The 23,092-nt window shown below is 45.2% G+C and overlaps 1 protein-coding gene across 1 annotated transcript in view; it reads right to left on the reverse strand.

Moving 5' to 3' along the window:
- The window catches only part of LOC137420805 (A disintegrin and metalloproteinase with thrombospondin motifs 17), a gene marked incomplete at its 3' end in the record, with an annotated part of 54,741 nt that overhangs the window by 12,222 nt on the left and 19,427 nt on the right, over nucleotides 1–23,092 (reverse strand). Inside the window, exon 3 of the mRNA XM_078769273.1 lies at nucleotides 11,886–11,985. Within this exon, the coding sequence (XP_078625399.1) occupies nucleotides 11,886–11,985 (100 nt within the window). The remainder of the gene's footprint in view (nucleotides 1–11,885; nucleotides 11,986–23,092) is intronic.

Below are 23,092 nucleotides of genomic sequence, written 5' to 3' on the forward strand. Positions count from 1 at the left end.
GGACATGCTGCTTCTGCTGTCTCAACAATGGATGCAGGTCCTCTACGCCAAACAGGAAATCAGAGTCGTCTCCCTTGACATATCTCGTGCCTTCGATACGGTCTGGCACCCCGCTCTGCTCACCAAACTCTCCTCCTATGGTATCCATGGAAATCTCCATGCATGCCTTGCGGACTTCTTCTCTGGTCGCAGTCAATATGTATGTGGCCCTGAATGGAATTCTCTCATCTCCCCTTCCTGTTCAGGCTGGAGTTTCCCAAGGTAGTGTTCTGAGCCCTCTGCTTTTTTTGGTATTCATCAATGATCTTTCTGAATCTCTGGAAAATCCTCTATCTCTTTGCTGATGACTCCACTATCTGCCGCTCCATATCTCAGACATAACATGGCATGTGGAGTAATCTACTGGCAAATCTGCAAAAATTTCAATGTCCCAGGCAACGTCTCTTGAAAATCTCTTGAACGTCCTCTCTATCTCTTTGCTGATGACTCCACACTGCAGCTCCATTCCTCAAATCTCAGATCAGCAGTCTGCAGCCTCCTCGATCTCTGCAGACCTGGACAAAATCACAGACTGGTCAAACAAGTGGAACATGTCTTTCAATCCTGACAAATCTCATACTCTTACTATGTCTCTCTGAAAAGACCAAGTGGACAACCCTCCCATCTACTTTCTGAACAATCCTCTCCAAGAAGTTCTGTCACTCAATCCTTTGGGTCTCACTATCTGCCATGATCTTTCCTGGGAAAACCACATTTCCAAGCTGGCCTCCAAAGCCAGTCGCTGACTGGGCATCCTCCATCATGCGAGGTCCTTCCTTGGCACACCTGAGCTCCTCACCACATACAAGGCTTTCATCCGCAGCTCAATGGAATACTGTACTCCCCTCTGGGCTGGTGCTCCTGCCTCACACCAAGCTCGTCTTCACGCTGTTGAAACCAAAGCTTTCAGAATCATTGGAATCTCCCACGATGAAGCTAACTCTGAGGGCCTTTCACTTACTCACTGCAGGCAGGTAGGTGGTCTTTCTGTCTTCTACCGACTCCTATCTGGCTTAGCTCCCCCAGCTCTATCTGTGCTCTGTCCCCCAAATATTCCTACAGGTCGCACAAGATCTCCCAGCAACCCCCTTCTGGTGAAATTGCCAAAATCAAGACTTTCTGCTCACCTTCACTCCTTCATTCCTCTTTACTCCTGCCTCTGGAACAAACTCCCTCACTCTCTTCAATCCCACTCCCCCCTCCAGGTCTTTAAAACAGCTGTTCACCACAATCTCTTATCTTCCCCCATCCAAAACCTTGATCTCTTCTACCCCCGTTAATTCACCCCAAATCCACTTCTTTTTGAAATACCAAGTTTTTTCTTTCCTGGAAGTTCCAGCAGTGTCCAAGTGTTTTACACTTTCCTACCCCCGCCTTCCCCTGCCTCCTCCCCCCAAGCCCCCGCCCTCCCACAGATCTTCCGTTGTCCCTGTTCTCTGCTGTAGTTCTTGTGTGCTTCCCTCTTTCTCCCCATGTTGTCTCCCGCTCCCTTTTTTGTATGTTTTGTGCGTCCGTTTGTTGTTTTCTTGTGCTTGATGTTAGCTCTTTCGCGAGCCTCGATGTTGTATCCAAAAAAAACAAAACATGAACAAAAGCAATCATTGAAAACAAGGAAGTAACACTCACATATGACCTAATGATCCCATCGAGCGTGACATAAAATGCATTCATACTACTGGTTATGCCTTCATACTTAAGACATAGGTACAAAAAAGAAAGGAAGGCATTGCTAATTGAGGTATTGGTACCCAGCGATTTTGGCCTAAACAATGAAGAAAATTATCGAATCAATTCGTCCTTGTCACTCATTCAACCTCCACCAGGTTTTGGCCGACTCTCCATAACATTTTGAGATATCGTGTTATACCTGTATATAGTTTTTAGCTCAATCATTCAATGGTGAAGAATCACTTAAAAATTATCGTCTCTGGTTCCTAATTCGGATCTTCACCAAAATCTAATCATTCCGTTGTTGTCACACACCCAACCTGTCCACTAAATTTCTTCCAAATCCGTCCACAACTTTTTGAGATATCCTGCACACAAACAGACAAATGAAAAATCGGTCAGAGACCGAGGACTTGCCGGAATGTACTTTTTTTATCGGCTATTTTGGATCAAAATGGCGGGAAATCTATACATGTATATACGCCAAGCAATGGAAGGTAACTGAGTAAGTGTATGCATATCTCTTGTCCTTTCAGAGTTATAGTGGATTGAAATATATTTTCAATGAAAACTTGGCCCCCTGACCTTTGACCCCAAAAATAATTAAAACGAAGAATTTTTGACCATTTTATGCCACATGTTATTTTTCGGGAATTGAATAATGAACATTTTGGTGTTGGTTAGAAGGGAATCGGATAATGTTTGGCAGAGTTATTAGTACAAAAGCAATTTTTGACCTTGAGTTTGACCTTTCAAGGTCACTCAAGGTCAAAGGTCATGGTGCCAAATGGAATGTCGTATGTGACTTCCTATATGTCAGTAACAGTAAGTGTATGCATATCTCTTGTACTTTTAGAGTTATAGTGGTTTGAAATATATTTTAAATGAAAACTCGACCCCCTGATTTCACGTTTTAGGTGACCTTGAGCTTGACCTTGGGCCTAGAGTTAAAAATTGGGCACAGTCTATTCCAGGGCAAGGCAAATTTGTGTGTAAAGTATGGCGATGCTAGGTGCAATGATGTAGACGTAGTACTGCACACAAACAGACAGACAGACAAACAAACCAACCAACCAACATACTTGCCAGAATCTATTCCGGCAAGTAACAAAGAGACAGGGGTGAAAATACAACCTCAGTCCACCTTCAGTGGTCGGAGGTAATTGTTTGCTTTTGTTCAAAAATGTTTTCCTCTTATATTGTTGGATTGACGTAACCTTGAAATTATTTCCAAATGTAGAAATTATGGTACAGTTCAACAGCTGATCTTAATATAATCCCCTCCACGAGTCCCATCCACAGAGCTACAAGATTCTTGTATTTTTGGGAAATACGATGATGATGATAAAAAAACGTGGTTTTTTTGAGTTGCAGAAATTGAAGAAATATCAGGCTTTAACGAAGTAAATCTACTTGTAAAATGGAGAAACCTTTTTACAGTATGATATGCACATAAGGAGGCAGCAATGTGTCGGCTGATATGATGTAATGCATTGAAAATATCAACACGTGATAAACATTTTACTGATTTTTTTTGTTGTTGGGGAAACTGCTGGGGAAGTGGGGGTTCTGGCTTTTTATTTGCTAAACAAATGACAGCTGACCACGATGATCAGACACGTTGAAACAGTTCGTCTATGTCTGACATTAATCAATATATAATGCAATACATTAAAGCAGAGGCTTGCAGCTTTGATCATTTGTGAATCATATGAAATCCCAGTGCAGCAGAACATGAAAGTACCAAACACTTGTAGAGATGTTCGATAAATCAAAGCCAAATGCCCGACCAATATGTACATGCTATACTGTAAATGGGTCATTCCATGTCAAATCATCAAAGAATCTGCCGGCATCTCTCAGATTTTTGTAAAACTTTGGGAACCAATTGGGACCCATGAAAAACAGCTAGAACTCAAATATTTTTGCTAACAGCCTCTTAATTAGTGAGATACAGGTTAACGAACTTTGGACTAATTAGCGCGATGTCGCGAATTCAAATGGCCATATCTCTAAAAGTATAACACCTAGAGAGCTGGTTTTGGTGTCATTTTAAAGGTATTTTCATGCCCTATAAATTTGTCTGGGCAACATTTTCCTACCTCCAATCACAAAAAAGTTATCACAAAATATAAACTTCAATCGTGAATCCAAAAAAAAAAAAACCTTCAAATTTCCTCAAATTCATCCCAGATGTACCTTATGATGTCAAGAAGCTTCCACATAAGTTTTGTGATGGGCACTCCAATAGTTTCTGAGATATGAGCAATAATGTACATGTACGTATGGCATATAGGTTCGAAAATCAGCATTTGTAATGTATTATACAATCATTCTAACCTAGCCATGACAGGGAACACAGGGAACAACCATCAATTGCTTTGAAGTATCATATACTTTCATTTTCAACTGGGCCTGAGGGGAATTCTCATCTGGGGAATTCCAACTGGGATTTCCCATGTGGGTAATTCGAGGTGATGCAACTTTCACAGTCTAAGATCCCCAGGGAAAGTCCAAGTTGGCTTAGTGTAATGCTTAGGCCTGCCACCAACAGAAATTGGCAGTTCACTTCTGAAGGAGCTGCAGAAAAATGACGACTGCCAAGGAAAAGTTCATCTTGAAGCAGAAATCCTGCTGCAATCCCTTTGGAGCTCATGAAAAACCAAAGTCGTCTGGCTTGAGAGCTGTTAGCCAAAAAGCCATAGCCGCTCATCCAAGCCTCAAACTGCAAAGTGCACAGAAAATCTGTACCCAGTGTCGTAAGAAACTGGCAAAAAGACAACCAGGTGTGGTAGAGACTCAGAGTGAAATACCATTACCAGTGACCAGCAGCGCTATTAGCAGTAGTGAGGACAATGATGGTGGAGGTGAATCACCAATACCAGGCAGTTCAGGGGAGTTTGAATTTCATTCTCCTGAAATGGAACTGAATACACTGAATGAGTCTTTGGGATTGATTGGAGAATCACCTATTCCAAAAAAGAGACTTGCTGCAGATAAATATGTGAAATCCAAAACCAAGAAAATCGGTGACACTGTGAAGAAAAAATTGGAAATCGCGACAGGATTGCCATCTAACAAACTCCAGGATGCAGGACTGGAGATGATAGAACAACTCAAGCACAAGTTTGAATCAACGACCAAGAAAAGTGAACAAGTGCAGGTGCTGACTGTTCTGCCAAAAAGCTGGACAATTGCTGAGATCACAGAGGAGTTTGATGTGTCAAGCTACATGGCTAGGAAAGCAAAGGCATTGGTCAGAGAACAAGGAATTCTCACCATGCCTAACCCAAAGACGGGAAAAGCGATTTCAAAGGAAATTGAGGAAAAGGTCAGGGAATTCTACTTGTCAGAGACCATAAGCAGACAAATGCCTGGCATGAAAGACTTTGTTTCTGTTCTAGTCAATGGGAAAAAGCAACATATGCAAAAACATTTAGTGCTATGTAATCTGAAGGAAGCATATGAGCTTTTCAAGGAGGCCCATCCGAATGTAAAGATTGGATTTTCAAAATTTGCTGAACTCCGTCCAAGGCAGTGTGTTCTAGCAGGATCAAGTGGAACACACTCAGTCTGTGTTTGCACAACACATCAAAATGTAAAGCTCATGTTCACTGGAGCAAAACTGGATTCTGTGACTGGTGGTGAGTTTAAAGACTACAGTCACTGTCTTGCAGCTATTCAGTGCAACCCACCTCGCATTGAGTGTTTTTTTGGCAAGTGTTCAGAGTGTCCCGGAATGGCGGGTCTTCGAGATAAGCTTGAAACATATGCAAGACAAGACAACATGATCGACCAGGTGCAGTATAAACAGTGGACATCAACTGATCGGTCGAACCTTGAGACGAAAGTTCAGACAGTTGCTGACTTTCTGGATTCTTTCCAAAGCAGCCTTCAGAAACTGTTACCACACAGTTTCATTGCCAAACAGCAGTCGCGTTACCTACAGAATCTGAAGAATACACTTGAGCCTGGTGTGTTCCTGGTCATTGCAGACTTTGCGGAGAACTATAGTTTTGTAGTTCAGGATGCATCTCAGTCATTCCATTGGAACAACCTGCAGGCCACAATCCACCCGTTTGTGTGCTACTATCGGCAAAGCATGCAAGATAAAACTCCTGAACACATAAATTTTGCCATCATATCAGAATGTAACATTCATGATACCGTGGCAGTTCATCTGTTCCAAAAACTGTTCCTTCAATTCCTAACCACCAAATTTGGACAGCGCCCTAAAAAGGTTTGCTACTTCTCCGACGGATGTGCAGCCCAGTACAAGAATCGGAAGAACTTCAGCAATTTATGCCTCCATGAAGAGGATTTCTGTGTCCCAGCTGAATGGCACTTTTTTGCTACGTCGCATGGGAAGGGACCATCTGATGGAGTTGGCGGGACAATTAAGCGGTTATCAGCTAAAGCCAGTCTCCAACGACCATATGATCCAACAGATCATCACTCCTCGCCAACTTTTTGAATTTGCTGATTCAGAGATTGCAAATGTCAACTGCCAGTTTGCAACAGCAGAACAGTATGAACAAGAATCAAAACTACTCAAAGCAAGATTCGAAGAGACCCGCACAATCCCAGGTACACTAAAGCTACATTGCTTTGTTCCTGTGTCTAAGGAAAAAGTCACAGTTCGAGCCTTTTCGTTCTCAGCCGAAGAACGAAAGGAACATGTGAAACTTACACCTGGGATGATCGATCACAATGTCTCAGCCATAACCGGTTATGTTACAGTGGATTATGATGGTCACTGGTGGGTTGCATGTGTCATGGAACATACCCCAGAGAGGCATGAGGTGGATGTTAAGTTCCTCCATCCACATGGACCATCCCCATCATATACATTTCCGGAACCATCAGACCCTCTCACTATTGACTACCAGGATGTGTTTACTACTGTTGAACCAACCACTGCAACTGGAAGGACATATTGTATTTCCAAGAAAGAAACAAGTGCTGCTGTTGCTGCATTGAAGAGGAAATTGAAAGCCTAAGTCAGGTTAGTGAACACTGTGTACTTGAACTCACTTATTGATTGTATAATACATTACAAATGCTGATTTTCGAACCTATATGCCATACGTACATGTACATTATTGCTCATATCTCAGAAACTATTGGAGTGCCCATCACAAAATTTATGTGGAAGCTTCTTGACGTCATAAGGTACCTCTGGGATGAATTTGAGGAAATTTGAAGGATACATTTTTTGGGGATTCACAATTGAAGTTTATATTTTGTGATAACTTTTTTGTGGTTGGAGGTAGGAAAATGTTGCCCAGACAAATTCATAGGGCATGAAAATACCTTTAAAATGACACCAAAACCAGCTCTCTAGGTGTTATACTTTTAGAGATATGGCCATTTGAATTCGCGACGTCGCGCTAATTAGTCCAAAGTTCGTTAGTCTGTATCTCACTAATTAAGAGGCTGTTAGCAAAAATATTTGAGTTCTTGCCGTTTTTCATGGGTCCCAATTGGTTCCCAAAGTTTTACAAAAATCTGAGAGATGACGGCAGATTCTTTGATGATTTGACATGGAATGACCCAAATGGGGAATATTCAATTTTTATCACACTTGATTGTTTTGGGTTGATGTTGTCAAACTCAAGTAAAACAAATACTCTCTATCACTTGAAATCTCCAGAAAATGTTGCTTGTCGATCTGTGCTAATGCTACGTACTACATTTTTCATATAAGGTATTTATCCACCGACTAGGCCTTCATCCGCTGCTTGATGGAGTACTGCTCTCCCCTCTGGGCTGGCGCTCCTGCCTCACACGTTGCTCAGCTTGACGTCATGGAAACCAAGGCACTCAAGATCATTGGAAACTCCCGTGATGAAACTGCAAGTATCTGGGCCGATCACTTTCACATCGCAAACAGCTCGGTGCTCTCTCTGTCTCCTATCGCCTCCTTTACTCTCATAAAATCCAGAATCACTGCTCACCTCCATTCATTCATTCATCCTTTTCCCACCAGTGGAACCACCTTTTCAGTATCTTCAACCTTATTCTTTCCTCCATGTCTTTCACACAGCTGTTCACCACCATCTCAGATCACCCCCACCCAAAACCATGATCTCTTATACTCCCTTTTTACCTTCCCCAAGCCCACCTTCTTCCAAGTTTCCAGTTTTTCTTCCCGACATTTTGCGGCTATATCCATCTTGTTTATCTAGTGTATTCTCCTTAGCCCTCATTCTTCACCACATACCTTATTTCTCTAAGTCTCCCTCTATTTTGTCCCTCATCCCTCATTTGTCCCTCATTCTAAAAGTTGGAGCATTTCCCCCTTCTCTTTCTCCTGTTTATTACCTCCGCCACATTTACATCCATCACCGAAGGTCGACGGAGGTTATGTTTTCACCCCAGCTTGTCTGTCTGTCTGTCTGTTTGTTTGTTTGTTTGCATCTGAGCAGGGTATCTCAAAAAATTATATGGATTCAGACTAAATTTGGTGGATATGTTGGGTGTGTGAAAATGACGAATTGATTCGATTTTGGTGAAGATCCGGATACGGATACGAGAATTTTAAAAGTGATTCTTCACCATTCGGGGGATGGGGATGAGATGGGGATGGGATGATATTGAGAGATGGGTCCCAACAACGATATATATCATGATATTTAAAAACAATGTGGACGAATTATGACAAAACGTGGTGGACGGGTTGGGTAGGTGACAAGAACAAGCCAATTCGATTTTGGTTCAGGTCCGAATCCAGATCCGGCCTATCAGTGGGATAGAAAACGTAAACTGTTCAGCCTGGCAGAAGGTAGGTATGCGATCTACCGAGTGCCGTGCCAGTTTTGGCCAGTTACATCCTAATCCGTTATATGTTAAAGCTCTTCCATGAGCCTCGACATTATATTAAAATATATGCCGGTAAAAAAATAATGGTTATTTAATAATTTCATACGTTCTAGCTTATGGCTGCCATTTACGAAACCTGCTTCTCTTTAATCTTTGCTACAGACTTGGCATTTAATATGGAATTTTTTTTTGTGGGGGTGAACTTACTTTTCAAGATGTCTTAGAACCTAAAGTTCATTGGAATTATGTTGAAATTATTCTAGATTTTGTTAATGTGACCTTTAAAAGAAACAAAAACCACATTTGACATTTCGAAGCAAATAAATTGATCCTTGAAAGTGATGTAAACTGATATCGAATTCAATTCACGTACAGTACTGTGTTAAACTTCTGTGCGTTTTCCAGAAGTATCTCTTTATTTTGCACATTAGCCAAAATTTTTTTTAACAAAAACAAAAGTTAAATTACGACTGGGATTACGGACAGTAAAATTACAGTTCAGTACTTCGTGTAACCCCCACGAGCATTCAGGAGAGCACGTACACGTCGAGGCATGCTGTTCACGAGATTTGCCAAGGTTTGGACAGGAATCGCTTGCCATGCAGTGACAATAGTCTGCTGCAATTCACGCACAGAGGTCGGCTGCTGGTCCAAGTGGTCGATTTGACGCGTTAATTCTGCCCACAAGTTCTCTATCGGATTCATATCCGGGGACATGGCAAGCCACTCCATATGCTCAACACCACGGTCAGCAAGAAAGTGTTGGATCATGCGAGCACAATGAGGCCGTGCATTGTCATCTTGGAACACAAAGTTTCCTCGAAAGGCTGCACGAGCAAATGGAAGCAATGTTTCTTCCAGAATGGCCCTGTACTTGAACTGGTTCAGGTTTCCATTCAGAACAACCAGGTCAGTTTTGCCCCCTGCATGAAAAGCAGCCCAAACGGTCACCCCCACCACCTCCAGCTTGGACTCTTGGCACTATACAATCTTTGTTATAGGCTTCATGCACTTGTCTGCGCACTCGGACGCGGCCATCTTGACGATAGACCAGAAATCTAGACTCGTCACTGAAGATCAGGTGATTCCAGTGTCCTGGCTGCCATTGACTGTGCTCTCTGGCCCACTGCAATCGGCGCTGGCGGTGTTGTCTGGTCAGGTGTGGCTTTCTCAGGGGACGCCTGGCACGATAGCCTGCTTGAACCAGTCGTTGGTCGACTAGCCTTCTGGATACAGGCACATTTGTCAGTTGCTGCCACTCAGCCCTAAGCCGATTAGCTGACTTGGTACGGCCATTGCAGACTAACCGGTGCAGCTGGCGATCATCCCTCCTTGTGGTTCTGCGGGGATGTCCTGGCCTTGGTCTTGGAGTAGGGACACCCCTCTGAGCATTTCGTTTCAGGATCTTTGACACCTGACCTTGAGTGATGCCATACTGCCGAGCAATAGCACGCTGTTTCATGCCGGAATTTCGTAAAGCCACCACTCCATGACAAACAGCATTGTCGAGTTGACGGACCATCTCCAGAGGAAGCGGCAATAACTTTTGGAGACGTGCAGCAGTTGTTTTCCACAAATACAGAACGCAACAACCCTTGCAAACCCGACTGTGAAGCCAATCGTAAAATGCACCTGTCGTACATTTTGCCACGCCACCTGTGATATAATCCTGTTGTTGACTTCTTGCTGCGACAGACAATCAGTGACATGGTAAACCCAATTCAAGAAAGAAAAAAAAATCCATATTAAATGCCAAGTCTGCATAATTCACCAAATGTCCGTCCATCCGTTTGAAGGTACTGCAAAAACCGCTCAACCGATCGCAACGATATTTTGGGTGGGTATTCCTGGGACCCCTGGGAGTAAAATAGGCTGTATTGTTTTTCCAATTTTTTCAGGTTTTCCAATTTTCCAGTTTTTCCAAACGATGGAATAATATTTACCGATATGAACAGTGATGTGGCTTTTGTTCAAATTCTACAAATACTGTTTATTCTACGTACCAGGAGAGAGTAGATCGACTCCTAACGAACTCTTCCGATATAAACGTGTGGCTCCGAAGTAACATGGCAGCGTGTGCAAAGCGACTGAGAAACAGGTGTAGCGGCCGCTTCCGTGTTGCAGATTCGGCACGCACTCTTCACACATAAACGTGCGACTGAGAAAGACGTGTAGCGGCCGCTTCCGTTTTGCAGAATTCAATCTTTTTTTCAAAATGGGCGCCATGTACTCTTTAGATTTTGATGATTTGCGTGTGATATGATTGAACGGATGTTTACATGAATCGTTTAAAATTTAAAAAGCCTTCAATTTCTGATATTTTGCCTTTTCATTTGGGCCTCCCAATTGAAGCCCCGCCCATAGGGCGGGTACCGTTGCTAGTTCATAAAATCATACAAGTGTCTGTTGAGGTCTTGAAAAGTTTATTTATCCATTTGGATTGATGTGGACTGAGAGTATCAGTCCACATCGTTGCCCTTTTATCGTTTCCCCAACTCCCCCCTTTTATCGATTTGGATCGATGTGGACTGAGAGTATAGCAAAAATGTAGCATTCTTCCCTTTAACTGTGTCACCTGGGCTTTATTCCTGACATAATAGGATCCAAATATGAACCGTTGCCCTATTGCTTTGCAGGCTTTGTTGCATCATGAAGCATGTCATTCTTTCAGAGGGAATGATTAGCCGTGTCTTGTCCATCTGCATTTGCTTGTGGACATTAACTCCAGCTTCACTGCTATATAGTGTGTTCTATGATGTGCTATAAAGTGTGCATGCATTATGGTATTCTGAGGTGTCCCTGCAAATCAGTAGTTCATCTTTCACAGATCAATGGACTTTTCTTTCATTCTACGTACATTGAATATATTGAATTCAACGCATATTACATCTTTATTTATAGAGTCTTGAACATGTTTCGTGGACAGTATTAGATACGTAAGGGACCCTTCTTTGAAATGGAAAGGATATGAATGCACACAATATATGCAGTGAAGATGTTTGGCTTTGAGAAATAAAGTTGTGTGCCAGTGCCCTTCTTGAATGTCAAATTGCTTCCCTGACCAGACTAACAGAGGAGATGCTGATTGGCATCACTGACTGCAGAAATTTAATTGTTGTTAAATGCCAATGTCAACCATTGGTGACATAAATCAAGGGACAGACAAAACAAGTTGACAGTTTCTTGTTCAAACTAATAGATGCGAACAAATCTGTTGCCTTCATGTTTTTGTAGAACTTTTACCACTTAAATCTGCAAGCCGAAAAAAACATTTTGCAAACGAGAACAATTCTTCAATGACAAACATCAAATTGTGTTCAGATAAGCTCGAGTCATCCGTTTCCTCATGTCCTCACCTCAGCCTGCTGGATGTTGTTGGCCTGTTGAGGGTAGTGTGTCACCTCTACCTCTGGAGGTGAAGCATCACCGCTCACCATGCAAGCACTTCCCACCGCCCTGCAATTTGCAACAAACCACCCGCATACTTGGTTGGCTTGACAGCTCTGCTATTTCAACAGGCACTGCTACAGTGCTACAAAGTCTGCAGGTGTCATATAATTCCTCACATTTACAGCTGTAACCACACACTTCATTCAAACAAAACAAACTTAGATAATAATGGCTAAACGCAAATAAATTAAAAGACACAAACAACTTTTATTTAGAAGCAATCAGTCTATTCTGAAACGATCAATCATTTCATGATTTGTAAATTTTGCAGCCAATATTTACAGGTCTTCAGGATTTGGCCTTATGTATAATGTCCACTGTCCCTAACATACATGGGTGTTGAAATAATGACAACAACAACTATAAAGAGCAATCAGAGACTGCAGACCGTCACCAGGACTTGTTTTTGTGTGGTTTGGTGTGGTGTATTTTGTGTGGTGTTTCTGTGCTGGTGTGTTTGTGGTGTGTAGACAATGCATTGACGACGTAAGGTTATTTTCATACAGAGGTCAAACAGATCTTTTCGGTTTTACTAGAACATACGACCCATCGCTTTGTTGACGGGAATACCAATCTTATAGATGTGGAGATAAATTTACGTATGCACGTGAGAGGAATTTTTGAGATCATGTGCGTCCTGCCCTCCGTGAAGCACCATGTCACATCAGACCGCCACCACTCATGTATAGAGAATACAGTGCAGAGGGGAAGAGGGAAATTCTGCAATTTTGCTTATGTAATAAATAGATGATATAGTGTTTTGACCGACAGGTTTTCAGAGAGAAAAAAAAAAAAGAACTTTCACCCTTTAAAAATCGTGCGAATAAATTAATGACACATCAGCTACTTTTTTGTTCGTATCGTTTTCTCACCTGTGTTGCAAGTAGAGTGACCTGCTGTGTGATGCTTTAAAAGGTGGTGTATAATGAGCAATACTGTTTGATAGGGTGATATATATTACTGTTGTATGAATAAAATGGAAATGTTGAAAGCAAGCATTTTCTAAATCGAATTGATATGAGAAACGGGATTGAATGAGACTCACCATAATTATAAATGAAGAAGAAGATGAATAGCCAGAGTTTTTGTTTTAAGCCCCTCTATCCTCACCTTACTCAACTAAATCATATTGTTTGCAGATTGCCTCGTACCTGATTGATAAAAAGATGGCGATCTGAATTGATAAAAAGATGGTTAACACCCCAAGAGGATGAATGACCGAAACGAGCTTTAACTCTGAGGCGTATTTCGAACCTTGGCGGGATTATCTTTTCACGTGCACAGGAAAGCCCGAAGCCTTACCTGATCGGACGGCCGACACTGGGTTAATCCGAACCCACAAACAAAGAAACGAAACAAGACACACAAGTGAAATTCAACAAATATAAATTTATTTGCAGTAATGTAAAAGACGATGAAAGGTGAGGTAAACTAAAATTCCTAGGTTGAGGATCCTCCGCTCCAACTCATATACAGACAAAGGAATTATAAAAGAAAATAAAATACGCTTATAATCGGCCGGCACTCAGCTTTGAGTTGGTACGAGGACGTTTGGGTGCCTGGTGGTCATTGAGCGGGTGCCGTAGGTCGGCAAATGTCCCGAGCGTCGACGGGATCAAGATGGCGCCGAGTCACTCCTTCGCTGCGCCACTAACGTGGGGCAATCCATGCAGACGGTCTCCTTTCGCTCTCCACTCCGCCGGAGACGCCATGAGTTACCCAAACTGTCGCTTTATTACTCCTCTTCGACGGCCGCGCCAAGCTCCTCCTCGACAGTGCCAACAGTTTACAAAGGCTCCGAAATCACCCCACTAACGCACACGGGCAAGAAAACGCAGCCGTTCCCTCACGCGAAGCCAGAACCAGGTCCCGAATGTGGCCGCCTTTAACGAATGCCAGCACAAAAGAGAGAGAATGCGACCGCCTCCAACGAATGCCAGGACAAAGAGAGAGACCAAGATGGCGAGAGAGCGTCTTTTTCCCTCCAGTTCTCGAATGTTGACCGCTGACGTCACACTGTCCAATCACCCAGGTCTGTTCATCACTCCATGGCTTTTTAACCAGTCACGAAGCTCAGGGCATGACCTACCTGTCACGAGTCGTCAGGTGGCGAAGTCTAGTCGTCATTCGGGAATGTTCGGATGACGTCGGGGTTTCCTTGCCGATCGGAAAATGCTGTTTTTGTCCACCCTGATGGTGTTGTGAGTGCATAAGTCCCATTACAGCACTATTGTTGTTTTACTGAGCCCTAAATTTCCTGGCTGGCCAAATGTAATAAAACCGAAGGGAAGACCACAAGACGCAAATTACACTTTAAGGCCTAGAATTAATTAGCACAAAGCCCCGCCCCTTATGGCAACATGCAAATGCTCTTACCCAGGTGGACAAACGGCTTACTTATGTACATCGAGATGGCTCCGCGGCATACGGAGCATTCTAAACCTACACATTCTGAACTTTCTGAAGGTATTCCATGCCCACCCCCCACAAAAGTAACAATACGTACAGGGTATAAATCCTCTATAGGACAATTGTTGATGGACAGACGGACACATGCATGCACTTAGGCATGCCGAGACAGAGCTCCTTTTATATTATACTTATAGCTTGTATAGATTCATGTTAAATTGTATGTTTTTTGTTCTGTTCTGTGGTCATGTTCTTTACATTCTAGATGTATGCACGTGCTAATACTACGTACCTTATAGATGCACTCACATTATTAATACGTGTACTCACATTCTAAATAGCGCATCTTTTATAGATCTACTCACATTCTAATAATACGTACCTCATAGATGTGCTCGCACTGTAATAGTGCGCACTTTATATGTGTGCTCGCATTGTAATAGTACATCTTTACAGATGTACTCACATTATAATTGTACATACTGTTACGTTTATGGGGGGGGGGGGGTGAGGGGGGTAGCCAATGCAATACCTTAGTCCAGGTAGAATTGTATAGGTGGCGTGCTCCGACTGTCGTGAAGAAGAAGAACCCCCATGTACCATAAGTATGGATCCATTAGACTGGATGTTGTGTAAAAGTGCATCTTTGTCCCCATGACGAGGGGTGGGGTTATGTTAAATAGTTAGGGAATAATGGTAAATTCCCTGTATGTAAATGCCCTCTGTACTTTTTCCCCTTGTTCTTTATGACACACAACACACCCGCCATGCACTCCACAGCTAACAAATAACATTAAATAAAACCAACCGGAACAGGACATTGAGCAATAACGCTGGCGCCACCAACTGCCACATCGCAACATCAAGCTGGCAGGTCCGTGAGGCCATGCCCTGAAGAGCAGTGATTGGTCCAGTATTGTCGAGCGATGAGAGGGACCCGCTGATAGGAGCATGCATGGGGATTGTCGGATGACGTCAGGGCCTTGAGAATAAAAGACTTGAGTCCCCACATTTTCTCCTCTTGGGTCCTGGATTTGGTGGCAAGCAGACGTGGACATTTTAGCTCTTGCGCCAGGGACATTGCAAGCAAACGGTCACATAAACGGTGCTCTATTGCGTTGGGTCCTCGTTGTGTGTGGTTGGAGTTCGGGCTCACTCTTGACAGTGGCATTCGCACACCACACCTTCTCGCTTCCTGGTGTTTGTGAAACGCTGACGCAGTCGCGCATTTTGTCTTTGTGGTCCCTGGCTTTCATTTGTTCGAGCGACTGCATTGTCCTTTCCTTGGCCCATTGGTGCTGGTTGTATGTTGTCTGGGTGTTGTGTGAAGCAGACGGCGAGGACGAGTGCGACTGGAGTGAACGAACGGCATGCTAAGGCCTGCCTACCGCCCATGGACTTCGCGCCAGGGCGAGTGCATTTCCCGCGCATGGACCTCCGGATCCCGTTCGCGGACTGACGGGGTTCAAGAGCCGCTCAGAGCTAAGTACACCAACACACGCATTGTTTTCCAGTTATTATTCCCCTTGTGTTGTATACAAGTCCGTATAGAGGGTCCCTCGATTAATAATTTTAGTTTACCGTGCATTCTTTTGTTACCGGCATTTCTTTCAATAAAGCCGGTATTTTTACATTATAATTCCATGTCGGTTGAAATAACTATCGCAGGGTCGAAGACGTCCAGTGGGGTCTGTGAAGGTGAGAGCTTCGTTACCCCCCGCTGCCCTCCCCAGCGCATATAAAGAAGGTCCGCCATCGTTGACTCAGCGCCTCGGATTGTAAAGCTCGTTCGACTATCCGTCTCCAAGGGTGTTCACCCCGGGAACGCGACAATACTTTATAGAGGTACTCGGTTGGAAAAATCTAACGTGTAATACTGGCTACCACCAGGTAGCATTTGTGGCTTATGTTAGCATATTGTGTGTGGACAAACAGACAGACAGACAAACAAGTGGTTATAAACCGGTACTTGTAAAATCAGTCGCTGTGCCCTTGCCCTTTGGACCTCAAAAGCAATATGCTTTTTCATTTTGATTTGTGAACCAATTCAGTGACCCAATATTCAAATTTCAAGTCAATTGGATGGGCGATTTTATGCTACCTTGACCTTCGATATTTTGATCTCAAAACAATAGATTTCTAGCATTTGACTATCCCTACAATGTGGTTAAGTTTCGTGAAGATCGGTGGAGAATTGTGACCTGTAAGCGGTTGACATACGAGACAGACAGAATAACAGAGCAGACCAACCAATATACTTGGGAATCTTCAATTTCGCAAATGATCAATGGACCCAAATGCAATACCTTCTGGCGAGGGTAATTATGATATTATGTCGTTAATGTCGTAATATCGAAATCACCCATATATTCTGAGACTTAAGTCCGCAGTCTCTCCGTAAAATCTGCAGCCATTCTGTATGTATCGGACATGCCAAAACGACGCATCAGGCTCACACGAGGTCCAAACTCAGAATTATCTCATCATCCACAAAAACCTGGTGGTATTAGTCAATTTCCAGGTTCCTTCATGGCCACCATCTTCCCTGCTCTGAGAAACCATCTTTGAAAGCTGAGGATATCTCTCCCGATATTTCTTGTTTAACAGTTTTTGTTGATTGTTCATGTAAATTTGTTGACATGTATTTGTGCGTCTCGTTGAGTGCCTTCACATGTTTCTGTCTTGGCTAATGTATCCTTATTCACGGCTGCATGCTCTTGTGGCCCGTCGGGTCTGTTGCTATGTTTCCTCTCCTTTCTCTTTCCCTGTTTGCTCATTCACCTGCTTGCTCATTCACCTGCTTGCTGCCCAGCTACCCCACTGTTGGAGTTGTATGTTTCCTCGCTCTTCCATGAGCCTAAACTTCGTAGAAAATACATGTTCCTTCATTGTTGATGCACAATCTCGATGGGCACTATTCACATGAAGTCAGAGTACCTTAACTCTGTATAGAAAGGGCACTGACCACTGATCCCTCTCTTCCTGTACCTCTCCAGTGTAGTTGCCAATGTTACCTAAATTCATAGGAACTATGCAAATATTACATACTTCAGTCTTCTTCTCATCATAAGCAAAATAATATAATTGATCATTGCAGCATACCTTAAGATTAATCTCTTTTCTTACTTTCTGGTCTCCAATCATACGTTGGCCTGAACATGCTGCTTTGTTATGTCAGCAATGCGTGGATACCCTCAATGTTCAACAAAAAGTCAGGGATATCTCATTGAACATCTTCCATGTTTTTGATGTTGTCTGGCACCCCGTCCAGCTTTACATCTTCTCAGCCTACTCTATCCGTCAGGTATCCTCAGAATCTGAGTACTAGATTTCCTTCATGCTCACAAGCAACAGGTTGCCTGGAAAGGTATCCTCTTCCATGCCACGCCTTTTGAGGCTGGTATTGCTCAGAGTCGAGTTCTGGGACCCATCCTTGATGTACTTCACTTAAATCAATGGAACATCTTTTGTATCACTTTGCAGAAGACAACTCTCTGGAGGATAATACCTCACCACTCCACTAACTATGCAGGCTGTGACAGCATTGCTCTTAGCTGACTTTGAGAAAATAAGCAACATCATTTACCTGGAACTTTCCTAATACAGGAAATAACCCTATTTTTACTTTGCAGAAGACCACTCTCTGGAGCGGCCGCAATTTATTTTTCATCGTCAACCTCTGGGAAAGATTCAGTTTTTCAAGTTTCTGAGGGAGGTTCTGAGGTTTGGCAATAACCTTTGTTGAGAGATAGCATCTTAATGCTGGCCTCAAAAGCTGGCCACCACCTCAGAATTCTCCACCAGGCCAGGTCTTCCCTCTGCTGTCCTCCACTTATTATGGTGTACAAGGCCATCATCTGAAGTGTCATGTGAAATGACCTCCTCTTGTGGCTCAATGCTGTTGTTTACAATGTTTCCCCTCTGTCGCTAACCTCCCAGCCCCATCCCCAAGAGTATGCAGTCAAAGCATTCAGTGACATTGCTATGATGGAACAGGAAATTTGATTCTTGCTCACGGCAGGCAAGCTGTTTTGGCCAAAAACCATAGTCATTTGCTGCCTATACCTTAATGTTGTTTCTCCACATTCTACCTGAATCCTTCACATCGTTACTGTTCCTTGTCAAAGCTTATTGCTCACCTCCATTCATTCATCCCCCTCTTTTCTTGCATGTTGAGCTATCTTTCCGTTTGCATTGTCTCATATCTTCTTTTCATGATTTACAGTCTGCTGCCCACCACTACCTCATTCATAGTCTATTTCATTTCTACCTCGAAGCTTTACTATACATTTTGAAACACAGCCCCGACCTTCCTCCCTTTTAACCTACAATGAATCCCCTCATGCTGTGATACATCCATAATTCTTGTCTCATTTTTTCCTTTTACCCATTTTCTGTCCATTAACCCTTTTCCTGCTGCTATTCCACTTTTCCACGAGATGTGATTTCTATATTAAAAAAATAGGAACAATGCCCCTGCGCTCATCTGGTAGAACCAGGGAACAACTGCCCTTGTTGGATGACCCACAAAATATGTAAATTAACCGATCGTTTGAACAAACTTGTGAAGGGACCGTGCGGAGATGATTTATACCATGTTACATCGAAATCAGGTGAATACTGTGAAATGGGGTGAATAGGGACAGCAAGGTGAATAGGGACACAAACTGAAAAAAAGTTCGGAAACCTTTTTCGCTGAAAATTGATAACCATACTGATTTGTTGATATTTGGGTTGAAAGTGTTCTCTTGTTTTAAAAAAAAAAAGCAACTTATAGTCCCTATTAACCCCATATATGGGTTAAATAGGAATAAACAGGATTTTTATGGCTGTCCCTAATATAGGTGAGTGTATTTTGAGGCATGTGTGACTTCAAATAAAATTGTAAGCCAGGAAAAACGTTCGTTTCATTCCTTAGGGATACAACACGTAAAACTGGCCCAAACGTCAAAACAAAACTCGCTCATTTTAAGTCGTACAAGCTAATGCGACCACTCATTCTTCTGGGAAGAATCCCGTGCTTGTCACACTTCAGGGGCGGATCCAGGAATTTCAAGACGGGGGTGCATGAAACTATAGCGCTGGGGGGGGGGGCGGAGGGGGATAAAGGGGGGTTCTGGAGGTCCTCCCCCAGGAAATTTAAAAAAAGAAGATCTTCAGAAACGGCATTTCGTGCATTCTTGGAAGTTTCTGCAGTTCCTTGTGTTCTTCCCTGGTCCAACAGTTCAACAGATTCGCACCGCCTGCACCCTCATCCTGGATCGAAGGGGGTGGGGGCGCACACCCCCTGGATCCGCCCCTGCACTTATAACTCACCTAAATCTTTATAAGTTCATCAAATACTGACACCGCGATTGACATTCGCTGAAGTATATGTTGATATCTCTTCTGAGGTTTAAAAAAAACAAAAAACAAAAACAGTTTTAACGCATTATGCGTATCAAACGATACATTTTATGAAACGCGGAAACCTAATACACACTTTGGTGGTTTTAAAATGACAGAATATGTCTTTATTAGAAAAAAAACAAAAAAAACCTTGAAGACAACGCTGCTAACAAAATACACCGCTCTAACGCATAACCACGAGTTTAAACTACATTTACAACAGATATGAAAACTATTTTCATATCACAATGTTAAATATAGAATATATAGAAGATAATGTTAAAAAAAAAAGAGCCCTATCTTCCAATGGTAAACAATCCTTCAAAAAATTCCTGGATCCGGAATAATATCCTGAGCTTCACCAAAAACTGATCAATTCGTCCTTATCCCAAGGGCAATCATCCCACCAACTTTCATCCAAATCCGTTCAGAACTTTTCCAGATATCTTGTTAACAAACACACACACGCACACACACACACACGGACACGATCGAATGCATTACTCCCTGGCGGGAGTAAAAATAACAAGTATAATTCCCAGTGAAGGCCTAATGAAAACTCCATTTGAAAACGACACACTATGCTGGCTTATGCCTTCCGAAAGAGGTAGCGGAAAACAAAGCAAGAACACAAACTAAGCTAGAGCATTTGGCAAAGCTCTTTGTCATTTTACTCCATAATTATGAAAGCTAAAAAATAGTATTGTCTTTAGCATGTGTTGAATGCCAGTCAAATGTCGAGGCAAGAACAGGAGGAAGCATAGTCTTGTGGGAGCTGTGCTCGCATGAATAAGCCAGACAAAATGGACGACACAGGAACTAAGTTTCACCGAGCTATTTATTGTAGCTCAACACGAAAGAACTCAAAAGCACTAAATCAGCCCATCGAACGGGCGGCAATTTATAAGGCAAACAACACACAAAAAGCCACGCCTCTCAGGCGGGGCATGGTATGCAAATAGGTGAGCCACGCCTCTCAACGGGGCGTGGTATGCAAGACGAGCGTTCGCCCGGAAAAGGCAAGTCTGGACACGCCCGGGCGAGTCCGGACAAGTGACCGCTCGCCGGTTGCGTCATCGGCCGGTGCAGGGTAATTGTGCCATGCTTCCGGTAACCGCTACATGCGCCCCCCCAGAATTAACATGCACCGGGAGAGTCAGCTTGAGGGCGGTCCTGATGACCCGGCCGAAACGACCCCTGGTGATTCGTGTGGGGGTGGTAGGTGGCGTGGCGGCGGATGGTCGGGCGGGGGGGGGCTTGGTTGACGGGGGACGGCCCCGTCGTGGAGGAAGGGCCAACCGTGGAGGCTGGTCGAGGTCCAAATGGGCCGGCTTGAGGCGGTCCACGGAGATGCGGTCCGGTTTGCCGCCGATGTCGATGATAAATGACTTGTCGTCCCTCTTCAGGACCCGGAAAGGTCCATCGTACGGCGGCCGGAGCGGTCCCCGGTGTGCGTCGTGCCGGTTAAAAACGTACTCCGCAGTGCGAAGTGTTGGGGGGACGTGGGGTTGGGGGCAGCCATGGTGGGACGTGGGCACGGGGGCAAATCTCCTGGCGGCCTCCTGGAGGACCGAGCGTTGGCGAGCCGTGGACCAGGGGCCGGTGGCGTCAGGGATGAATTCGCCCGGCACGCGCAGTGGCTGGCCGTAGACCAGCTCGGTGGTGGAAGCCTGGAGGTCCTCTTTAGGGGCCGTTCGGAGGCCCAATAGGACCCACGGGAGCCTGTCGGCCCAACCGTCGCCCTGAGAGCGGCCTTCATCGAGCGGTGGAACCGCTCGCACAAGCCGTTGGCTTGGGGGTGGTAGGCCATGGTGGGGTGAAGCTTGACCCCCAAGGCCTGGGCGACCGCGCCCCAAAGCTCTGAGGTGAATTGCGGGCCTCTGTCGGAGATGTCCGAGGAGGCGCCGAAACGGGCAATCCAGGTGCCAACGAAGGCCTGCGCCACATCGGCGGATGTTTTTGATGCCAGCGGGACGGCCTCCGGCCACCTGGTGGTCCTGTCCACCATCGTGAGGAGGTGGGTGAAGCCCCGCGAGGAGGGAAGGGGTCCCACCAGGTCCACATTGACGTGGTGGAAGCGCCGCGCGGGCACGTCAAATGGTGCCAACGGGGCCTGGGTGTGCCGGTGGACCTTCGCGCGCTGGCAGGCGACACAGGCATTGGCCCAGTCGCAGACGTCTTTAGGGAGCCCGTGGCAGACTAATTTCGCTGCCACGAGCTTCTGTGATGCTTTCCGGCCCGGGTGGGAAAGGCCGTGGAGGGCGTCAAAGATGTGCCGCTGCCATCCGGTGGGCACGATGGGGCGAGGTTGGCCCAGGGAAACGTCACACAGGAGAACTGTGCCTGTGTCCTCGAAGGGGATGTCAGCCAACCGCAGGCCTGTGTCCGCTGTCCGGAGGGCTTGCACCGTGGGGTCGGCGGTCTGGTCGGCCACCATGCGGGCGAAGTCCACACCCAGGTGGACGGCGTTCGCGCCGGACCGGGAGAGGCAATCGGCCACAGCGTTGTCCTTGCCCGCAACGTGCCGGATGTCCGCCGTAAATTCGGACACGGCGGAGAGGTGGCGCTGCTGGCGGGCCGACCACGGCTCCGTAACCTTGGCCATGGCGAAGACCAGGGGTTTGTGGTCCACAAACGCCGTGAACGGGCGGCCCTCCAAAAGATGGCGGAAGTGGCGAACAGCCAGGTAAAGGCCGAGGAGCTCGCGGTCTAAAGCGCTATACTTGCGCTCGTTAGGTCGAAGCTGCCGGCTGAAGAAGGCCAGCGGTTGCCAAGCTCCGTTCACCCACTGTTCATGCACGGTGCCCACCGCGTAGTCGGAAGCGTCCGTGGTGAGGGCGATGGGTGCGTCGAGCGCCGGGTGTGCCAGCATGGTCGTGTTGGCGAGGGCCAGCTTAGCGCCCGTGAACGCCGCGTCCATCTCTGTGGTCCAGGCGACGTCGTGCTTGGCCGGCTTGCCCCGGAGGGCTTCGTACAGGGGGCGCATGAGTTGGGCGGCGCGAGGCACGAACCGGTGGTAAAAATTTACCATCCCCAAAAATTTCTGTAGGGCCTTGATGGAGCGGGGGCGTGGGAAACTTGTGACTGCCTCCACCTTGGTAGGCAGCGGGACGGCCCCGCGCTTCGTGATGCGGTGCCCCAGGAAGTCGACGGCCGTTACGCCAAACTGGCATTTCGCCGGGTTGATGATAAGGCCGTGCTGGCCGAGGCGCTCAAAAAGCGTGCGCAGGTGGACGAGGTGCTCCGCCTGGGAAGTACTAGCGATGAGAATGTCATCCAGGTAGACGAACAGAAAGGTGAGGTCGCTCAGCACACT

This window comes from Myxine glutinosa, unplaced genomic scaffold (genome assembly GCF_964187855.1).
Source record: "Myxine glutinosa unplaced genomic scaffold, kmMyxGlut1.1 SCAFFOLD_1896, whole genome shotgun sequence".
Classification (NCBI taxonomy): Eukaryota; Metazoa; Chordata; class Myxini; order Myxiniformes; family Myxinidae; genus Myxine; species Myxine glutinosa.